The sequence below is a fragment of the Tursiops truncatus genome, chromosome 16 (assembly GCF_011762595.2).
Source record: "Tursiops truncatus isolate mTurTru1 chromosome 16, mTurTru1.mat.Y, whole genome shotgun sequence".
Lineage (NCBI taxonomy): Eukaryota > Metazoa > Chordata > Mammalia > Artiodactyla > Delphinidae > Tursiops > Tursiops truncatus.
The window spans coordinates 58,964,672-58,985,784 of record NC_047049.1 but is presented as its reverse complement, the minus strand read 5'-3'; the positions used below and the strand labels follow the sequence as shown (position 1 = coordinate 58,985,784).

Below are 21,113 nucleotides of genomic sequence, written 5' to 3'. Positions count from 1 at the left end.
TTGTGGCATGAGGGCTCAGTAGTTGTGGCACAAGGGCTCAGTAGCTGTGGCTTGTGGGCTCTAGAGCGCAGGCTCAGTAGTTGTGGCGCACAGGCTTAGTTGCTCCACTCCATGTGGGATCTTCCCGGATCAGGGCTCAAACCTGTGTCCCCTGTATTGGCAGGCGGATTCTTAACCCCTGGTACCTCTTTGTCTTTTAGATTAGGGGTGGTGGGTGTACTTTTTGTGTAAAGGGCTAGATAGTAAATATTTCAGGCTCTGCAGACTCTGTCAGGACCCTCAACTCTCACTGAGAAGACAGCCATAAGCAGTGTATAAATACATGGGCATGACAATGTTCCAATAAATTTTATTTACAAAATAGGCTGTGGGCTGGATTTGTCCCACTGGTCATAGTTTGCTGACCCCTGTTCTAAATAGTTATATAATGTCCACTCTCCCTGTACAACTATAGAACTTTTGGTATTGTACCCAGTTGAAAATTTATTTACCAACCTCTGTTACAGGTAGAGGTAGGTAATGAATTGTACAATAAGTCAGGAGATGGGGCTTTCTGGAATGCCGTTTTTTTGAGAAAAAATTCTGGAAAATTCCTAATTCCTAATTCGGAAAATTCCTAATTAGGAATTCTCCTAATTCCTGCCTGGAACATGGAACTATGGCTAAAGGTAAAGCAGCCATCTTGGACCATAAAGCATCACTGAGGATGGAAATGATTGATAGAAGAAACTGAGTCCTTGATAACCATGGAGGCACCATATCGCTTTTAATGCCTACCCCTAGATTTAATTTTTTTGAGAGAGAAATTAAACTTTTATCTTGTTTAAGTCACTGTTGTTTTTATTAGTAGTAACTAAATGCAATTAATCACTGATACACTCATTCTTTGTTAAATGTATTGCAAATATCTTTTCCTGGTCTGTGGCTTTTGTAACTTTCACAATTCCCACGCTTAGGTCTTTAATCCCCCGGAATAGTTTTTTGCATATGGTATATAGCAGGAACATAATTTTAATTTTTTCATATGGATAATGAATTGTTTCAGCACCATTTACTGACTAGTTCAGGATTTCTAAGCAAGGGCATTTTTGGCATTTTGGATATGGCTGTTGTACAGCAATGTCCCATGTATAGCAGGATGTTTAGTATTAATGATCCCTGCCTATTAAATACCTGTAGCAACCTCTAGTCATTGTGATCACTAAAAATGCACATATATATTTCCAGCTTCTTCCATAAAAGGTAGCATTATTTCCGGAGAGTACTGTTGCATCCTTTCTCCATTGATTTGCTATGTTACCTCTGTTATAGATTAAGTTTTAAAATATGAAATGGTCTGTTCCTGGGCTCTCTAAACTGTTCTATTCTAAACTCATGCGAATACAACTGGCTTTTTTTGTTTGTTTGTTTTTTTGCGGTACGCGGGCCTCTCACTGTTGTGGCCTCTCCAGTTGCGGAGCACAGGCTCCGGACGCGCAGGCTCAGCGGCCATGGCTCACGGGCCCAGCCGCTCCGCGGCATATGGGATCTTCCTGAACCGGGGCACAAACCCGTGTCCCCTGCATCGTCAGGCGGACTCTCAACCACTGCGCCACCAGGGAAGCCCAATACAACTGGTTTTCATTAAACTATAGCTTTATAATAATCTATAATATGTGATAGGGAAGTCTTACTACATTATTGATAATTGTCTTGGCCAACCTTTTTTATGTATGTTAGAATCTGATTATTAAATTGCATAGGTCAATTTGGGGAGGACTGCTATCTTTATGATAGTGAGTTTTCCTAATCATGAATTTGATATATAAATCTTTCCATTTATTATCCATTTCTTTAATGTCTTTCAATACATTTTTATAATTTTATCCATAAAAGTAATGTATATTTGTTGAAGATTTATTCCTAGGTACCTTGCATGGTATATTAAAAATCATATTTTTAATCTATTTGTTGCTGGTATATAGGTGTAGAGTTCATGTTTTGTTTTGTTTTTTTAAATTAATTTATTTATTTTTGGCTGTGTTGGGTCTTCGTTGCTGTGCGTGGGCTTTCTCTAGTTGCGGTGAGGGGGGGGCTACTCTTCATTGTGGTGTGTGGGCTCCTCATTGCAGTGGTTTCTCTTGTTGTGGAGCACGGGCTCTAGGTGTGCGGGCTTCAGTAGTTGTGGCACACGGGCTCAGTAGTTGTGGCGCATGGGCTTAGTTGCTTCGCAGCATGTAGGATCCTCCTGGACCAGGGCTCAAACCCGTGTCCCCTGGATTGGCAGGCGGATTCTTAACCACTGCACCACCAGGGAAGTCCCAGAGTTCATGTTTTCTAAGGGAACTGAGTTCTAGGCTAATGTTGGCTTCTGGCAGAAATTTATATTCTTTGTCATGTGTTTAACTTTTGATATTTCATTTAAATGTTTTAATAGATTTCTCATCTGTTTAATACTAGATTAGACTTTCATTGGATTTATTATTTTTACTTTTTTTTACTGTGATAGTCACATACATAAAATTCACTCTTTTAAAGTGAACAATTAAGTGATTTGCAGTATATTCACAGAGTCGTGCAACCATCCTATCATTTTCATCACCCCAAAAAGAAACCCTGTCTCCATTAGCAATTACTCTCCATTTCTCTCTCCACCCAGCCCCTGGCAACCACTAATCTGCTTTCTGTCTGTATGGATTTGCCTATTCTGATATTTCATATAAATGAATCATACAGTATATCACCTATTGTGTCTGGCTTATTTCACCTAGCATATGTTCACATTTTATCCATGTTACAGCGTGTGTCAGTACTTCTTTTTTATTAATGAATATAATTTAATTGCATGGATATACCAATTTTGTTTATTCATCAGATGATGGACATTTGGATTGTTTCACTTTTTTGCTATTATGAATAATGCTACTATGAACACTTGTGTACAAGTTTTTCTGTGGACATGTTTTGAATATTCTTAGGTATACACCTAGGAGTGGAATTTCTAGGTCATATAAAAACTCTATGTTTAATATTTTGAAGAATACATTTCTCTTTGAAACTTATAGCTATAATTGTGATTGTTTTCAAGGTTCCTGGTTAGTATATAAATAATGTTGATATTTTCCTTGTATTACACAAACATTTCATTGCAGATTTCACATGTATGTCAGAGTAGGTAATTCCTGTGAAATCCATTATTAGTAATGGATTGTGTCTTAATCAAATTCAAGTTTTGTGATCAAAGTTGCAATTACTGCACATTGTGTTTTCTTAATAACTTGGAAACAACCTCAAACTTACAGAAAAGTTGTAAGTATAGTAAAAAGAACAGTTTTCCCTTGGTATCCATGAGGGATTGGTTCCAGGACCCCCTGTGGATACCAAAATCCAGGGATGCTCAAGTCTCACATAAAATGGTGCAGTATTTGCATATTACCTACGCATATCCTACTGTACACTTTAAATCCTTTCTAGATTGCTTATAATACCTAATACAATATAAATGTGTTTTACATTTACAAACCCATGAATATGGAGGCCAACTGTTTTTTTCCTGAATGGTTTGAGAGTAAGTTACTGACATGATACTCCCTTGCACCAAATATTTTAGTGTATATTTCCTTCAAGCAAGGACACACTACATTACTAGAGGGCAAGAATCAAATTCAGGAAATTAACACTGATATATTGCTACCACCTAATCCATAGATCCCATTAAAGTTTCACTAGTTGTCCCAATGATATCCTTTATAGCAAAAGTTTATATCACATTGTCAAGTCTCTTTAGTCTCCCTCAATCTGGAACAGTTCTTGAGTCTATGATACGACAGAAATGAGCTTGTTTTTCTCATTGCATTCTATTAGGTGGCACATAATTCCATTTGTCCCATTATTAATGTTGTTCACTTTGATCACTTAATTAAGGTGATTTTCCTTTGCATTTGAAAGTATTTTATTGGGGATATATGTATACGTATAGCTGATTCACTTTGTTATAAAGCAGAAACTAAAACACCATTGTAAAGCAATTACACTCCAATAAAGATATTTAAAAAAAAGTATTTTACGGGGCGGTACATTGAAATTATGTACCTACTATCCTGTTCCTCCTCAGACTTTCAATTTATGATTTATATCAGTGTAGACTCAAGGATTCCTATTTTGTTCTGTTAGTTATAATATATAATACATCATTATTTATCTTGAAGTTCCAATTGTCCCAGATTTGGCCCACAGAATTCCCTGCAAGCTGCTTCTGTGCCATTTTGACATGTTCCCATCCTTCTTTAAATATTTCCTTACTTTCTGGCACAAGATATCCAGGCTTATTTTGTACTTTCTTTGCCCCAACCCTGGAATCAGCCAATTCTTTAAGAAGCCCTGGTTCCTTTTATGCCATGTTTAGAAACAAAGATTTGGGTGCTAAGCGTGCTCATTGCTTTTTAGGTGTCACTTATTCCCAAACCCTCCCAGTGGACAGAACTAGGGAATATAAGTACTCCTCCTATCCCACTGTGAAATGACAAGGTTCATTCTAGTTTTTTCCTTTTCTAATTTGTAACTTCTTTCTCTGACAGTGATAAACGTGGCTTCCGTTATTCTTAATATATTTACTTATTTGATTAGTCCCCCTGAACATAACCAGTTCCCCACTAATCCACTGCCTCTTAACCTCTGCAAATGCTCTTCTCACTCCACATACGTTTCAACACCCTGTGCTGAGTCACTGACCCTTGCATTCTCGCACCCAATGAATGATCTCCTCATCCCACTCAGAGTCAGACACCCAATGTTGTCCTTGCCTCCGAATAGGCACCTTCCTCAGGCTGCTTGGGCTATCACCCTGTGTGGGGCTGCCGACTCCCCACATGGTAACTTTCTTCTCCATTGTTGTTCCAACATTATAAGCTGGCTGCTCTCCCGCAAGGACATCCTCCTCATCTCACTTGTGCTCCATCACCCTGCAACAACCTGCTCCCCATGCAAACACCCACTGTGGCAGATTATATTTTCAAAAGTCATGCCAATATACATCCATCTGACATGCCCTTATTACAAGATACTGATATTCCTCCACTGAAGAGGTAGGCTCTATGTTCTTTCCCTTTGAACCTGAATGGACTATTTAACTGCCTTAATCAGTAGAATGCAGTGAAAGTGATGCTGCATGATTTTTTAGGTTAGAAAGCAACACAGCTTCTGCCTGCCTCTTTCTGTTTCTCTCTCTCTGGATGCTTGACCTTGGAATTCAGCCACTATGTTGTGAGGAAGTTCAAACCACATGGAAAAGCCCATATAGAGAGAAACTGAAGCCCCCAGCTGAAAGCCAGCATCAATTGCTAGATATTTGAGTGAATGAACACTCAGATGCTTTCAGCTCTAAGCCTTTGAGCTTTTCAACTGATATCCCAGATGCTGTGGAGAAGAGACAAACCATTCCTGCTGTGAGCTATGTAAATTCCAGACACATGTAAACCTGCAAAGATAATACATGATTATTGCTATTTTGAGCCATTCAGTTTTGGAGTAATCTGGTACACTGCCAAAGTAATTACAACACCCCTCTCACACTGCTCAGGGTCAGAAAAACTGCTTAGATGTTCTCTTTACCTCTCTTAGGCTCCTATCATACAACAGGCTGTCTTCCTACACAGATGCCGTCATTACTGTGCTTAGGTTCCAATATCTTATAACAGGCTGCCTTCCCAGGTTGATGCCTTCCTTATTCTGTTTTGGCTCTGAAACTCCATGTTGACTGTCTCTTGAGGCATTGGTTAACAGGCAGCCCATATCGATAATCCCTAAGAGAAAAGAAACTCATAAGGTAGGCAGGCCCCTGTTTACCCTGGCTCCCTGCCTGGGAATAATTTTCTGACTATGGAATTGTAAGATAGAGTCCAAACAAAGCACAGTGGTCCCATTTTGCTGAGTAACAGAGATCAGAGTTCGGGGCAGATGAAGCAGTTGGAATCTTTAGGACACAGGGAGATAAAGAACACGAGAAACTAAATAGGTGGGTAAATACAAAGTCTATATTTTTTAGTGATTTCTCTAAAGGATAACTGACTGAATAAAGCAAAACATGTGCAAGATGGAGTTTATATTTGTAGAAGTAAAAGCTGAGACAAACATAGCTCAAAGGATGGGTGAATATAAATGGAATTATACTGTTATACGATTATTACATTTGTGAAGTGTCAGGTATCAAGACAAGTGGGAAGTATGAAGAGGGAGGTGTGAAGTGGTAAAATATTGACTAACTAGACTTTGATAGGTTAAGAATGCACATTATTAGCCCTAGAGCAAGCATTAAAAAATTATAAGAAGAATAAGCTAAGATGCCAATAGGGGAAATAAAATGGAATACTAACAAATATTTGATTAACCTAGAATAAGACAGGAAAGGAAAAGAACAAGAAAGGCTCCCCCCCCCCGCAAAAAAAGGGACAAATGGAAAAGAAACAGCAAGATGGTAGACTACAACCCAACCATGTCAATAATTAAAACAAAAAAAATGGAATGGATAAAAAATGGATAAAACACAGAATGGATTCAAAAAAAAAAACAAGACTCAACTATATACTATATGGAAGAGACGAACTCTAAATATAAAGACACAGATTGAAATTAAAAGGACAGAGAAAGTTATACTGTGCACACAATAGGCTTATATTAATATGAGACAAAATAAACTTCAAGACACAGAGTTGATTACTAGGAAAGAGGAATATTTTTTACGGATAAAAAGGCAGTTTGGGGGCTTCGCTGGTGGCACAGTGGTTAAGAATCCTCCTGCCAATGCAGGGGACATAGGTTCGAGCCCTGGTCTGGGAAGATCCCACATGCTGTGGAGCAACTAAGCCCATGTGCCACAACTACTGAGCCTGCGCTCTGGAGCTGCTACCCACAACTACTGAGCCCGCGTGCTGAAACTACTGAAGCCTGTGCACCTAGAGCCCATGCTCTGCAACAAAAGAAGCCACCGCAACAAGAAGACCGCACACCACAAGGAAGAGTAGCCCCCGCTCGCCACAACTAGAGAAAAGCCTGCACGCAGCAATGAAGACCCAGCGCAGCCAAAAAAAAAAAAAAGGCAGTTTGGGGACATCCCTGGCAGTCCAGTGGTTAACGCTCCACACTTCCACTGCAGGAGGCACGGGTTCGACCCCTGGTCAGGGAACTAAGATCCTATATGCCATGCAGCCAAAAAAAAAAACTTTAAGAAAAAATGCTTGCATTCCTATACACTAATGACGAAAAATCAGCAAGAGAAACTAAGGAAACAATCCCATTTACCATTGCAACAAAAAGAATAAGATACCTAGGAATAAACATACCTAAGGAGGCAAAAGACTTGTACTCAGAAAACTATAAAACACTGATGAAAGAAATCAAAGATGATGTAAACAGATGGAGAAATATACCATGTTCTTGGATTGGAAGAATCAACATTGTGAAAATGACTGTACTACCCAAAGCAATCTACAGATTCAATGTAATCCCTATCAAACTACCAATGGCATTTTTCACAGAACTAGAACAAAAACTTTCACAATTTGTATGGAAACACAAAAGACCCCGAATAGCCAGAGCAATCTTGAGAAAGAAAAACGGAGCTGGAGGAATCAGGCTTCCTGACTTCAGACTATACTACAAAGCTACAGTAATCAAGACAGTATGGTACTGGCACAAATACAGAAATATAGATCAATGGAACTGGATAGAAAGCCCAGAGATAAACCCACGCACATATGGTCACCTTATTTTTCATAAAGGAGGCAAGAATATACAATGGAGAAAAGACAGCCTCTTCAATAAGTGGTGCTGGGAAAACTGGACAGCTACATGTAAAAGAATGAAATTAGAACACTCCCTAACACCATACACAAAAATAAACTCAAAATGGATTAAAGACCTAAATGTAAGGCCAGACACTATCAAACACTTAGAGGAAAACTTGGGCAGAACACTCTATAACATACATCACAGCAAGATCCTTTTTGACCCACCTCCTAGAGAAATGGAAATAAAAACAAAAATAAACAAGTGGGACCTAATGAAACTTAAAAGCTTTTGCACAGCAAGGAAACCATAAACAAGACCAAAAGACAACTCTCAGAATGGGAGAAACTATTTGCAAATGAAGCAACTGACAAAGGATTAATCTCCAAAATTTACAAGCAGCTCATGCAGCTCAATATCAAAAAAACAAACAACCCAATTAAAAAATGGGCAGAAGACCTAAATAGACATTTCTCCAAAGAAGATATACAGATTGCCAACAAACACATGAAAGGATGCTGAACATCACTAATCATTAGAGAAATGCAAATCAAAACCACAACGAGGTATCACCTCACACCAGTCAGAATGGCCGTCATCAAAAAATCTATAAACAATAAATGCTGGAGAGGGTGTGGAGAAAAGGGAACCCTCTTGCAGTGTTGGTGAGAATGTAAACTGATACAGCCACTATGGAGAACAGTATGGAGGTTCCTTAAAAAAACTAAAAATAGAATTACCATATGACCCAGCAATCCCACTACCAGGCATATACCCTGAGCAAACCATAATTCAAATAGAGACATGTACTACAATGTTCATTGCAGCACTATTTACAATAGCCAGGACATGGAAGCAACCTAAGTGTCCATCGACGGATTGAGGCCACTCTTCCTGGCTTACTGTCTCCTCACATGACCTTTCTCCTGGGCACAGGCACAGGTAGAGAGATCTCTGGTGTCTCTTCCTCTTCTTATAAGAACACTAATCCTATCAGATTAGTGCTCCACCCTTATGACCTCATTTTACCTTAATTTCCGACTTAAAGGCTTTATCTCCAAATAGAATCATGTTGCAGATTAGGGCTTCAGCATATGAATTTGAGGAGGACACAATTCAGTCCATAACAACGTATACCAGGAAGATGTAACAATTCTAAATAAGTAAGCATCTAATTGAGTTCAAAATGTATGAAGAAACACTGATGAAACTAAAGAGAGGACTAGGTGAATCCACAATTATTGTTAGAGATTTTAGTTATTAATAAAACAATTAGAAAATCAGTAAAAACATAAAAGATCTTATGCTATACTGAACAAATGCAGAGTACATATCCTTCTCAAGAACATATGGAACGTTGACAAGGACAGACTGTATGGTGGGCCATAAAATATATCAGTATTGTTCAAAAGATTAAATCTGGGCTTCCCTGGTGGCGCAGTGGTTGAGAGTCCGCCTGCTGATGCAGGGGACACGGGTTTGTGCCCCAGTCCGGGAAGATCCCACATGCCGCGGAGCGGCTGGGTCCGTGAGCCATGGCCGCTGAGCCTGCGTGTCCAGAGCCTGTGCTCTGCAATGGGAGAGGCCACAACAGTGAGATGCCCGTGTACTGCAAAAAAAAAAAAAAAAATTCAAATTTACGGATGCAGCTAAAGTAGTTCTTATAAAGACATTTATACCTTTAAATACCTATTTTAGAAAGAGAAGAAAGCTTTAAAATGAGTAACCTAAGTTTCTACCTTAAGATGCTAGGAAAGAACAGTAAATTAAATCCAAAGTAGAATGAAAGAATTAAAAGCATAATTAATCAAATAGAAAATAGGTAAATAAAAGAGAAAATGAACAAGTCCAAGAGTTGATTCTTTGGAAAGATTAATAATTAATAAGCCCTCTAGTGATACTAGTCAAGGAAAAGCAATAAAATGCAAATTACAAATATCAGGAATGAAAGAGATGTCACTACAAATTCTACAGACATTAAAAGAATATTAACAGAATAATATATACAATTTTATGCCAATAAATTCCATAACTTAGATGAAATGGACAAATTCCTCAAAAATCTGAATAGTTGTAAAACTCTTAAACTAAATCAAGCAACTCTCACAGAGAAAGCTCTAGGCTTAGGTGGAAGAACATACATTTGTGGAAGAAATAACAGTCACACAAACTTTTCCCCAAAACAGGAGCATTTTCAATTCACTTTATGGGTCAGCATAATATTGATGCCAAAACCTGACAAAGAATATAATAAAAGAAAATTATGAGATGGGACTTCTAAATAGTGTGGCAGAGTGAGTAGCTTGACAAATCTTCCCCCAAAGCAACAATAAACTGGATATAATTGTCTAAAGCAATCATTTCAGGATTCTGAAAATTGACTAAAGGTACACAGCAAATGGAGTAGCAGTTATTCATGAAAATCAATAGAACTTTGAGTTAGGAACAATAAGAGTCTGTTCAACTTTAAAGGGACAAACTATGAAAACTAGCAGCTTCACCACCAGAGAGGGCTCAATAGATTTGGAATGGAACTTGGATGAACTCTAAGTTCAATAGCATTGTCAACAACAGTAGCACATTCGGTAGCATATGAACAAGGAAAAACAGTGGCTCAGATAGTCTGAGGTTTCAATACTAGCTAGGGCAAAAAATGGATTGGCAGACTATCCAGAAATTTATTAAGGAGGTCTGGGAAATAAGTCGTAGGAGGCCCTAATAAACTCTCCACATATCCATGCAGGAGAGACCAGAGAGGGCCCAAACTATACACACACAAATGGCTGACTATGAGTCAGCACACAAATGCAAAGGAGATGCAACGGCACAGAAATTAAGAGCCAAGGCAGCCATAAAAACTGCTTGAATTTGAACACAAAGGAAACTTTAAGACATAAAATACTACTAGAAACAAAAGGACATCTCCATAATGATAAAAAGGCCAATTCTTTAGGAAAATAAAGTAGTTATAAATGTATACACATCTAACAACGAAGCCTTAAAGCATATGAAGCAAACTATAGAATTTAAAAGAGAAATGGGAAACATAACAGTTGTAGCTGGAGACTTCAATACCCCACTCTCAATACTTGATAGAACAACTAAACAGAAGATCAGCAAGGATATTGAAGACTTGAACGGTGCTATCAACCAACTTGACCTAATTGATTCTATCCAATGACAGCAGAATATATAATCTTCAAGCATACAAAAAACAAGTTTCATAAATCTAAAAGGATTGAAATTGTACTAGGTATGTTCTCCAACCATGTTGGAATTAAGTTAGAAATCAACAATGGATATAAATTTGGGATATCCCCAAGTATTTGAAAATTAAACACTGTTCTTTTAAATAACTGATGGGTTAAAGAACAATCTACAAGGGAAGTTAGAAAATATTTTCAATTGAATGAAAATGGAAAAGCAGAATATCAAAATTTATAAGACATAACTAAAGTGGTGCTTAGAGGGAAACTTACAGCTTTAAATACCTATAGAAAAAGAAATCAAGCTTATAGACACGGAACAGATTGGTGATGACGGAGGTCGGGTTGCGGGGTTGGGTGAAATGGGTGAAGCATGTCAAAAGGTACAAACTTCCAGTTATAAAGTAAATAAATCATGGGGATGTAATGTACAGCATGGTGACTATAGTTAATAATACTGTATTACATATTTGAGAGTTGCTAAGAGAAAAGATCTTAAAAATTCTCATCATAAGGAAAAAACTTCTGTAACTATGTATGGTGATGTGCTATGGAGATCAATTCACCAAATATACAAATATTGAATCATTATGTTATGAAACTAACATAATGTTGTATGTCAATTATACCTCAACAGAACAAAAGTGCCTACAGAAAAATGGAGCATACTGAATCAATAACATAAGCTTCCACCTTAAGAAACTAAAATAGACCAAATTAAATCCAAAGCAAGCAGAAGGAAGGAAATAAAATAATACAGATGAGAGTAGAAATTAATGAAACAGGAAACAGAAAAACAATAGAGAAACTCAATAAAGTCCTTTGAAGAGTCAACAAAATTGATAAGTCTTTAGCTACTTTGACCAAGAAAAAAGACGACATAAATGAACAAGATTAGAAATAAAAGTGAGGACATAACTGTTGACCTTACAGAAAGTAAAAGGACTAGGGAAATATAATAAGCAGCTTCATGTCAAGAAATTAGATAACTTAGATATAACAGGTAAATTTCTAGGAAGACACAATTACCAAACTGACTCAAAAAGACATTAATAATCCATACAGATATATATTAATTAAAGAAATTAAATAAGTAATTTAAAATCTTCCTACAAAGAAAAGCCCAGGCACAGATGGCTTTACTGGTAAATTCTACCAAATATTCAAAGAATAAATAATAACCATCTTTCATAAACCCTTTCAGAAAATAGAGGAAGAGACACTTCCCAACTCATTCAGTGAAGCTAATATTACCCTGATACCAAAGCCAGACAAAGACACCAGAAGAAAAGAATTCTGTATGTAAAAAATTCTCAGGAATTCACAAAATGAACAAACAGAACTGCTTAGCACCAATACATGAGTTTAACAAGGCCACAAGATACAAGGTCAGTATAAAAACGTCCACTGTATTTCTATATATGCTTAAATATTTAAAGAAGAAATAATACCAATCTTTCAGAAAAGAGGGAATGGTTCCTAAATCATCCTATGAGGCCATCCTATAACACCATAGTCAGACAAAGGCATCACATGAAGAGAAAACTACACATTAATATTCCTCTTGAAATTATACAAAAAACTTTAAATTATTAGCAAACCTAATTTAGCAACATAAAGGGATTATTTACCCTGAGTGGGATTTATCCACGAATGCACAGCTGGTTCAACATCAGAAAATTAAATTAATACATTATAGTAATGTGAAAAACTGACATGATTATCTCAATAGACACTTCGAAAAAGCATATGATAAAATCCAACACCCACTCATGATAAAAACTCTCACAAAACTAGAAAATAAAAGGGAACTTCATCAACCTGACAAAAGGCACCTAAAGCTAATAGTGTATGTAATGGGAAAAGACTGAATATTTTCCTCTTCAGATCAGAACAAGATAAAGATGTCCATTCTTGCCACCTTTATTCAGCATTGTATTGGAGGTTCTAGTCAGTGCAATAGACTAAAATAAGGAAGTAAAAGCCATCCACAGTGGAAAGGAATAAGTTAAACTATCTTCATTCACAGATGACATGATGTAGAAAATCCTAAAACTTTCCCTCCGCCCCCACCCCAACTCCATCTACTAGAACTAAGAAATGAGTTCAGGACGGTCACAGTATATCAGATCAATTTACAAAAATCAATTGTAAATGTGGTATATTTATGTAATGTAATATTATTCAGCTATAAAAAGGAAAGAAATACTAATACATGCTACACTATGGATGAACCTTGAAAACATGCTAAGTAAAAGAAGCCAGATACAAAAGGCCACATGTTACATGGTTTCATACATATGAAATATCCAGAGGAGCAAATCTATAGAGACAGAAAGTAGATCAGTAGTGGGCAGGGGCTGGGCAGAGAGAGGAATGGAGAGTGATGGCTAATGGAGCCAGGGTTTCTTTTGGGGTGAAAATGTTCTAGAATTAGATAGTTGTGATGGTTGCACAACTGTGCATATGCTACAAACCACTGGGAGTACACTAAAACCACTAAATTTTACACTTTCAAAGGATGAATTTCATCGTATGGGAATTGTATCTAAATTTTTAAAACCTATTGTATTTCTACACATTAGTAATGTATAATCTGAAAGTGAAAATTAAAAATAAATTCAATTCACAAAGAACAAAAAATTGTTAGGGATAAACTTAATGAAAGGAGAACAAGACTTATACACTGAAAAATTTAAAACATTGCTGAGAAAAATGAAATATAAACAAATAAGAGACATTCCATGTTCATGGATTGGACGACTAAATACTGAGATGGCATTTCTCCCCAAATTGATCTATATATCCAATGCATTCCCTATTCAAATCCCATCAGGCTTTTTGTAGAAACTGATAAGCTGATCCATATTGACATGGAATTGCAAAAGACCCAGATTAGTCAAAACAATTTTGAAAAAGAAGACATGGACTTCCCTGGTGGTGCAGTGGTTAAGAATCCGCCTGCCAATGCAGGGGACACGGGTTCGAGCCCTGGTCTGGGAAGATCCCACATGCCACAGAGCAACTAAGCCCGTGCGCCACAACTACTGAGCCCGCGAGCCACAACTACTGAAGCCCACGTGCCTAGAGCCCATGCTCTGAAACGAGAAGCCACCACAATGAGAAGCCCGCGCACCACAATGAAGAGTAGCCCCCGCTCGCCACAACTAGAGAAAGCCTGCACACAGCAACAAAGACCCAACTCAGCCAAAAATAAATAATAAAGTAAATTAATTAATTTATAAAAGAAGACAGAGAACTTACTCTATCACATTTCAAACTTAATGGTACAGTAATCAAAACAGTATGGTAATGGCATAAGGATAGGCCTATAATTCAATGGCACAGAATAGAGAATCTAGAAATAAACTCATATTTATGGTCAATTGACTTTTAGTGATGACAATTCAACAGGGAAAGGATATTTTTTCCAATAAATGTTGCTGGGACAATTGGATATCCATATGCAAATTGGATGAATTCAGACCCTTACCTTACATCATACAGAAAACTTACTCAAATTAATTATAAATTTAAATGTAAGTGCAAAAACTGTCATTCTATTTTTTTTAAATTAATTTATTTATTTTTGGCTGCGTTGGGTCTTTGTTGCTGCGCGTGGGCTTTCTTTTTTAGTTGCGGTGAGCAGGGGCTACTCTTCATTGCCGTGTGCGGGCCTCTCATTGCGGTGGCCTCTCATTGCGGTGGCCTCTCTCGTCACGGAGCACCGGCTCTAGGCGCGCGGGCTCTAGAGCGCAGGCTCAGTAGTTGTGGTGCAGGGGCCTAGCTGCTCTGCAGCATGTGGGATCTTCCCAAACCAGGGCTCGAACCCGTGTCCCCTGCATTGGCAGGCGGATTCCTAACCATTGCGCCACCAGGGAAGCCCCTGTCATTCTTTTAGAAGAAAACGTATGAGAAAACCTGCAAGACTCTGGATTAGGCAACGAATTCATAGATATGACACGACAAAAGCACAAGCCTAAAAAAATGGATAAATTTGACTCCATCAAAATTAAAATCTTTTGTGCTCCCAAATACACTATCAAGAAAATGAAAGAACAAGCCACAGACTGGGAGAGAATATTTGCAATACATATATCTGACAAAGGTCTTGCATCCAAAACTTAAAACTCCATATGAAGGAGATAAATAGACCAGTTGAAAACAAATGAGCAAAAAGCTTGGACACTCTGTAAAAGAAAACATATGAATGGCCAAGTAGCATATAGAAAGATGCTCAATATCATTATCATCAAGGAAATGCAAATTTAAAACGGTCATGATACACACTCACTAAAATAGCTAAAACTAAAAAGACTGACCATACCTAGTATTAGCCAGGATGTGGAGCATATTTAATGCTCACACATTTCTTGTGGGAGTGCTAACCTGTACATTTATTCTGTGATATAGTTTTAGTAGTTTATTTTAACATTAAACATCCACTCATTATAAGACCAGTAATTCTACTGCTAGGTATTTATCTGAGAGAAATAAAAATATATGTCCAGAAAAAGATTTGTGCATGAATGTTCATATATTTACTCATAATAAAAAATATTGTAAATAATGCAAATGTCCCTCAACAGGAGAATGGATAAACAAATCGTGGCATAGTCTTACAACGCAATACTATGTAGTGAATGTAATGTAATGAATACTAACACATGCAACAACATCGGTGAACCTCGAAAACATTCTGCTGAAAAACATTCCACCTCTCTCACTGAATCCGTCATCAAGTTTTGTGTATTTTATCCTCACAATGTATCTCATGTCTTTTCTTCTCCTTTTCTTTTTTCTTTTTAAAAATTGAGATATAGTTGACATATAACATTGCATTACTTTTAGGTATACAGAGTAATAATTTGATATATGTATATAATGCAAAACACAAAAAAGTACATCCTGCATGATCCTGGTTATATGAAGTTCTGTAACAGACAAAACTAATTTATAGTGCTATAAATCAGATCAATGGTTTCATGACATGGGGAACAGGAAACTTCAGTTGCACAGGGGTATGAGGGAACATTCTGGGGTATCAGAAATGTTCTTCTACATCTGGAAAACAATGGTGGTTACTTGGGTGAATACCTTTGTCAAATGTCATTGTGCTGTAGATACTTGAAATGTTATTGTATGTAAACTATTCCTCAATAAGGTTTATTAAACTTTCTAAATACTCAAAGAGTTAAGGGATAAGATAGCATCCATTAAAATTATTGGAGGTTTTAAAACAAAGCAGGTAGAGATTTTAATTTAAGAAAAGACAGATATGAAAATTCAGTTTAAAATCTTAGACATGAATAGCATTTGAAATATCTGAGTAGATAACTGGACATAACTACTATATGTAAACTGGACCCAGTGAAACAGAATAGTAGTGAATTGAATGAGAGAACTAAGAAAATCACCTAGGGGCTTCCCTGGTGGCGCAGTGGTTGAGAGTCCGCCTGCCGATGCAGGGGACATGGGTTTGTGCCTCGGTCTGGGAAGACCCCACATGCTGCGGAGCGGCTGGGCCTGTGAGCCATGGCCGCTGAGCCTGCACGTCCGGAGCCTGTGTTCCGCAATGGGAGAGGCTACAACAGTGAGAGGCCCGCGTACCGCAAAAAGAAAAAAAGGTGTAACTTTTCTTCCATCAGAATGTAAAAGGGAACATAAAAACAGATGAAGTAGAGAGTAAGCAGAGAATCAGATAACATGATCAGATTCACATTTTATAGCCATCTTTTGGCTGCTGCAAAAGGATAAATTATAGGGCAAAGATTTAATGTAAACTGTCAGGTGAAAAATGCAGACTACAAAGTAATATATATATGGGATTGACTGTCTACCTTACGCTCTAAAAAGAATACTGGAACCAAGCAACTATAATAAAATTAACAATCATTATCTTTGAGTGGTAGAATTATTGGTAATTTTTATCTTTCTTTATACTTTTCTGGATATTTTTGATGAAGAAAATGTTACTTTAAAAACGTAGATATTTCCACAAATTTTCTTTAAATAGGAATAGGGAGGCCATCTGAATATTGTAAGATCCCAAAACTCACTAACTTAACTTTTCTTTCACACAAGTGTACTAAATATTGAAAATAAAACAGAATCTGATTGCTTTCAACCTTTATGATTATTAACAGAGATTGAAGCTCATCTGAATATTTTGGGGTGATAATTTCTTTTAGGAACTTGATCAAAATGCCACTGAAAAAGTCCACGCAATGTTCACAGCCATTGACGAGCTCTTGTATGAGCAGAAGTTGAGTGTACATATTAAAAGTCTACAAGAAGAGTGCCAACAGTGGACATGTAGCTTTCCTCACCTCAGGTATTGGAGCCCTTGTATATTCATGGCTAATACTAAAATTTGAAGAGCAGATTTCCAAGAAAGCTTGTATTCTGAAATCTCTATGGGCATAGATTTATATAAATGAGGCAGTGTGGTATAAAGCCTCAGATGACAGAAAACTCATGTTGATGGAAGTTTCTCAGAGTTTTCATAACTACCTATATTGTCCTAATCAAGTAAAAACAACTTCTATACCAGTAACTGTGATCTGTGTACTATGGCTGTCCAAACAGCCTTGCTTTTGAACAAGAGGGTCAGAAAATGTATTTGATTACACTGTTGTCTATAAGTAAATTCTTATGCATGTATACTTGAAAGCAAACATAGGCTATTAGGAAGCTTTCCTTAGAAACCGCATTAGTGCACTTACTACACATACTTAAAATTTATAAAGCTTCATGTTCTTAAGAATATAATTCAGTTTTCACTAATTTGGCCTGGCTTTCACCCACTTTGGCAAATTTAATGAAGATTGCTATAGGGGATGGAGGGAAAATTACAAATGTTTGCCCAGTTCCCTTGGATTTTTTTCAGTGGGGTGGAAAAGCTTTATCCTCTCTATCTCCATTGTATAGGAGAGAGATATACCTTTAAAAAGGCTCTGGATTCACATTTCTCTCAAGAATCATTCTAAATCAGTAACGGACTAAGTATGTACTAGACTTCTATGTAGAGCCATCAAATTTGTTCCAAAAATACCTACATTTTGTATGTATGCCAGGTGAAGGTGCTTAATTATCTCTTTATGTTCTTCACTTTGAAGGATTCTGGGTAGGCAGATAATCACTCCAAGTGAAGGTTATGGACTGTATCCTAGATCCCCTTCTGCTGTTTCAGCTTCACATGAGGCAACAATGTCTCAAGAAAGAGATTCTACTATGTAAGTATTCTAATATGTAAGTACTTATGTATTCTAATGTGCAAGTATTATATTCTACTAGTTATACTAAGGGATTAAAATACTTCTTCCTATTTATTGGTATTTAGTAAAGCACAGCAAATTCTGTAAGATTGACCATAGTCTTTATGCATATTAGAATTTTGTTACTTAGTTTTTTGTTCAAAAGTAAGACATTCTCTAGGATTTAAGGGTTATTCAGATTCATATATATCTACGTCCATCTATAAATCTAGGCACTTCCCTCTTGGAATAAATGTGTAGATAGACTGGTTTAAAGAAATTCAGGGATCTAAGAAACAGACTTTAAAATTTTTTGAAAAAAATTCTGAAAAGTCATTTTCTTAAACATATAATACTAATTAAAACTTAATTTCTTTATAGAAGTTAAACTGGTATTAGTTTATCAGCTTAAAATGGGTAATTAGTACACTAGCTAAAATGGCTAATTCTTTAACACCTCAAACTCTTTATTTTTATTTTTACTTTTTAAAAATATTGGGAATTCCCTGGTGGTCCAGTGGATAAGACTCTGTGCTACCAATACAGGGGGCCTGGGTTCAATCCCTGGTTGGGGAACTAGATCCTGCATGCATGCTGCAACTAAGAGTCCCCATGCTGCAACTAAGAAGCCCGCATGCCGCAACTAAAGATCCCATGTGCCACAACTAAGACCCAGCACAGCCAAATAAATAAATAAGTAAATAAATAAATTCCTTTACTTTTTCCTAAGACTGTAATTTTACTTATACTGATACCTTCTAAGAGTTGTAGTAATACTTTCTTTTGATGCCTTTTGGGGCTTGTAGTAATTTCATCAGACCACAAAGTAAAACATTATTGTCTTAGGCCAGTTAAGGTTATGAGATCTGGGTTATCAACTGATTTTTGGTCAGAGAATGGGATTTGTTTACTTCTTTCAAAGTGATTTAAGCTCAAGCTTCTGGTCACTAGGCTGAGCTTTCTTTCTAAATTTAAACCTCATGTATTACATCAATAAGCCTTTTTAAGTTTACTCCTTTTATATAAAGGTCAGACTTTTACAAACTAATGTCTCCCACAGAAATGATGTATCCTTTAATTCTCACTGACCAAAATTACATAACTTATGTCCTGCTATTAAGATATATTTACCTGATCTATTAGTATAAACTTTATATATGCCTTATTATTTTATAACTATAAATAGCAGTTCCATTTAGAGATTCCAAAGAAATAAGGAACAAATCTGAGCAGTTAGCTCCTCCTTTTTTAGGACATCTGGCTAAATCATCATTCTGCAACTTAGTACAGGCAACCTTTCTTTCCTTTTTACTTGCTACCACCACTGCTGCTTGGTGCTTCTTATTTTTCGTTCTGCTTTTCTGGATTATTTGACTTACAGTTTTCAATAATTATCTTTCTTTACTATACAGATGAAACAATTACCTATCTATACTTTATATACAGAGATATTTAAATGAAACAAGTTATTCAGCTATATTAGCACGTCACTACTTATTGAAAATAATAACAAATTAAATATAATCCATATTTATTTTCCTATCACTACCACTTTGTCCATACTTGATACTTTCTATCTTGAGTACCATTAATGAACTCATTGCGTTTCAAAATATTTATATATTTTAATTAACCATAATTATTATTGATGCTCAAATTGTTACAACTTGGCCATGTCAAGCTAGTTCCTTTGTTTTTGTCTTGAATGTTTCCTTGTTTTCTGGTTACAATAGGATGCTCCAGGCCCATCCTGGAAAAAAATTGTTTCTTCCTTTAAGGCATGGTATCAGCTGAAATTCAAGGAAATCTGATTCCTTTGAGAGGCTACTAGTATTTGAGAACAAAATTTGGGTATGTAAGTTGGTGATGATGCTGCAATTCTGCCACTTTTTGTAATAAGTGGTGTGAAAAAATGTGTCAAGAATTCATTTTGATATTTTTCAGTTTAACAAATCAGTTTTCCATAAAATATGAGGTTGATCATCTACTTTCTACAAAAATAACATTTCAAATTATATCCATTCTTGCCCCTCCACATTACATCAGATTCTCCTTTTAAAGTTCAGCGTTAATCCTTTCTGTCCCCACTTAAAAATCTTCAATAGCTTCCCAGTGAATTTAAGATACAAATCTAAAATTATATCATAAGCTGGCCCCAGCCTACATCTCTACCTTTATCTTCTGTCACTCTCTCTCTCATTCATTCATCCTCCCACACTGGATTTCTTTCAAATCTCAAATGTACAAAACAAGGTATTCGGTCCAGCTTCCATTCTTGAGGAGTTCTTGGGCCAGAGGAGATAATAAACAACACAAAAATACAGTCTCTTCCTTTTTGTATCTCTAACACCTCGTACAATGCGTAGAACATGGTTAGCATCAACTTATTTTTTTTTTACTAAATCATATTTATATGAAAACAAACTCCATGAAAATGAATTAATTGATATTATGGTGGCAAAACAATGTTATCAATCAAGACAAATTAGTGTCTAGGTCAAAATGGAATTCCAGGAACTTTATAACAATAGAAGATGGTGGCAGCATAAGGAGAAAACACAGCCCAGAAAAGGACCATGAAGAAGATGAGTCTGAGGACATTTCCATTTGAAAAGAAACTATGCAGTCATCTGCTTCAAGTTAGCTTAAGGGGCTTACCTACCCTTACTTTAAATACATACCTCAACAAAAATTAACTATAATATCTAATAAGTTGCTAAAGTATATGACTATATGCAGAATTATAACCCTTAAAAAATCATTAAAGAATGGAGAGCTCAGAAATAAACCTCTGCGTATATGAGTAAATAATTTTCAGCAAGGGCGCCAAGACTACACAATGCGAAAGGACAGTCTCTTCAACAAATGGTGCTGGGGAAAGAATGCAAAA

At 36.6% G+C, this 21,113-nt stretch overlaps 2 protein-coding genes across 8 annotated transcripts in view; one reads left to right on the top strand and one right to left on the bottom strand.

Moving 5' to 3' along the window:
- The window catches only part of FAM149B1 (family with sequence similarity 149 member B1), a 63,645-nt gene that overhangs the window by 10,322 nt on the left and 32,210 nt on the right, over positions 1 to 21,113 (top strand). For 5 of the 7 annotated variants that reach the window (XM_019936083.3, XM_019936085.3, XM_019936082.3 and 2 more), the window contains 2 exons: positions 17,159 to 17,301; positions 18,086 to 18,202. In XM_019936083.3, the coding sequence (XP_019791642.1) occupies positions 17,159 to 17,301; positions 18,086 to 18,202 (260 nt within the window). Of the gene's footprint in view, positions 1 to 12,171; positions 12,356 to 17,158; positions 17,302 to 18,085; positions 18,203 to 21,113 lie in introns of all 7 variants that reach the window. The other 2 variants (XM_073793470.1, XM_019936084.3) reach the window with 1 other exon arrangement.
- DNAJC9 (DnaJ heat shock protein family (Hsp40) member C9) overlaps positions 8,642 to 21,113 on the bottom strand; it is a 50,346-nt gene continuing 37,874 nt past the window's right edge. The window contains exon 5 of the mRNA XM_073793473.1: positions 8,642 to 9,370. Within this exon, the coding sequence (XP_073649574.1) occupies positions 9,167 to 9,370 (204 nt within the window). The 3' untranslated portion in view covers positions 8,642 to 9,166. The remainder of the gene's footprint in view (positions 9,371 to 21,113) is intronic.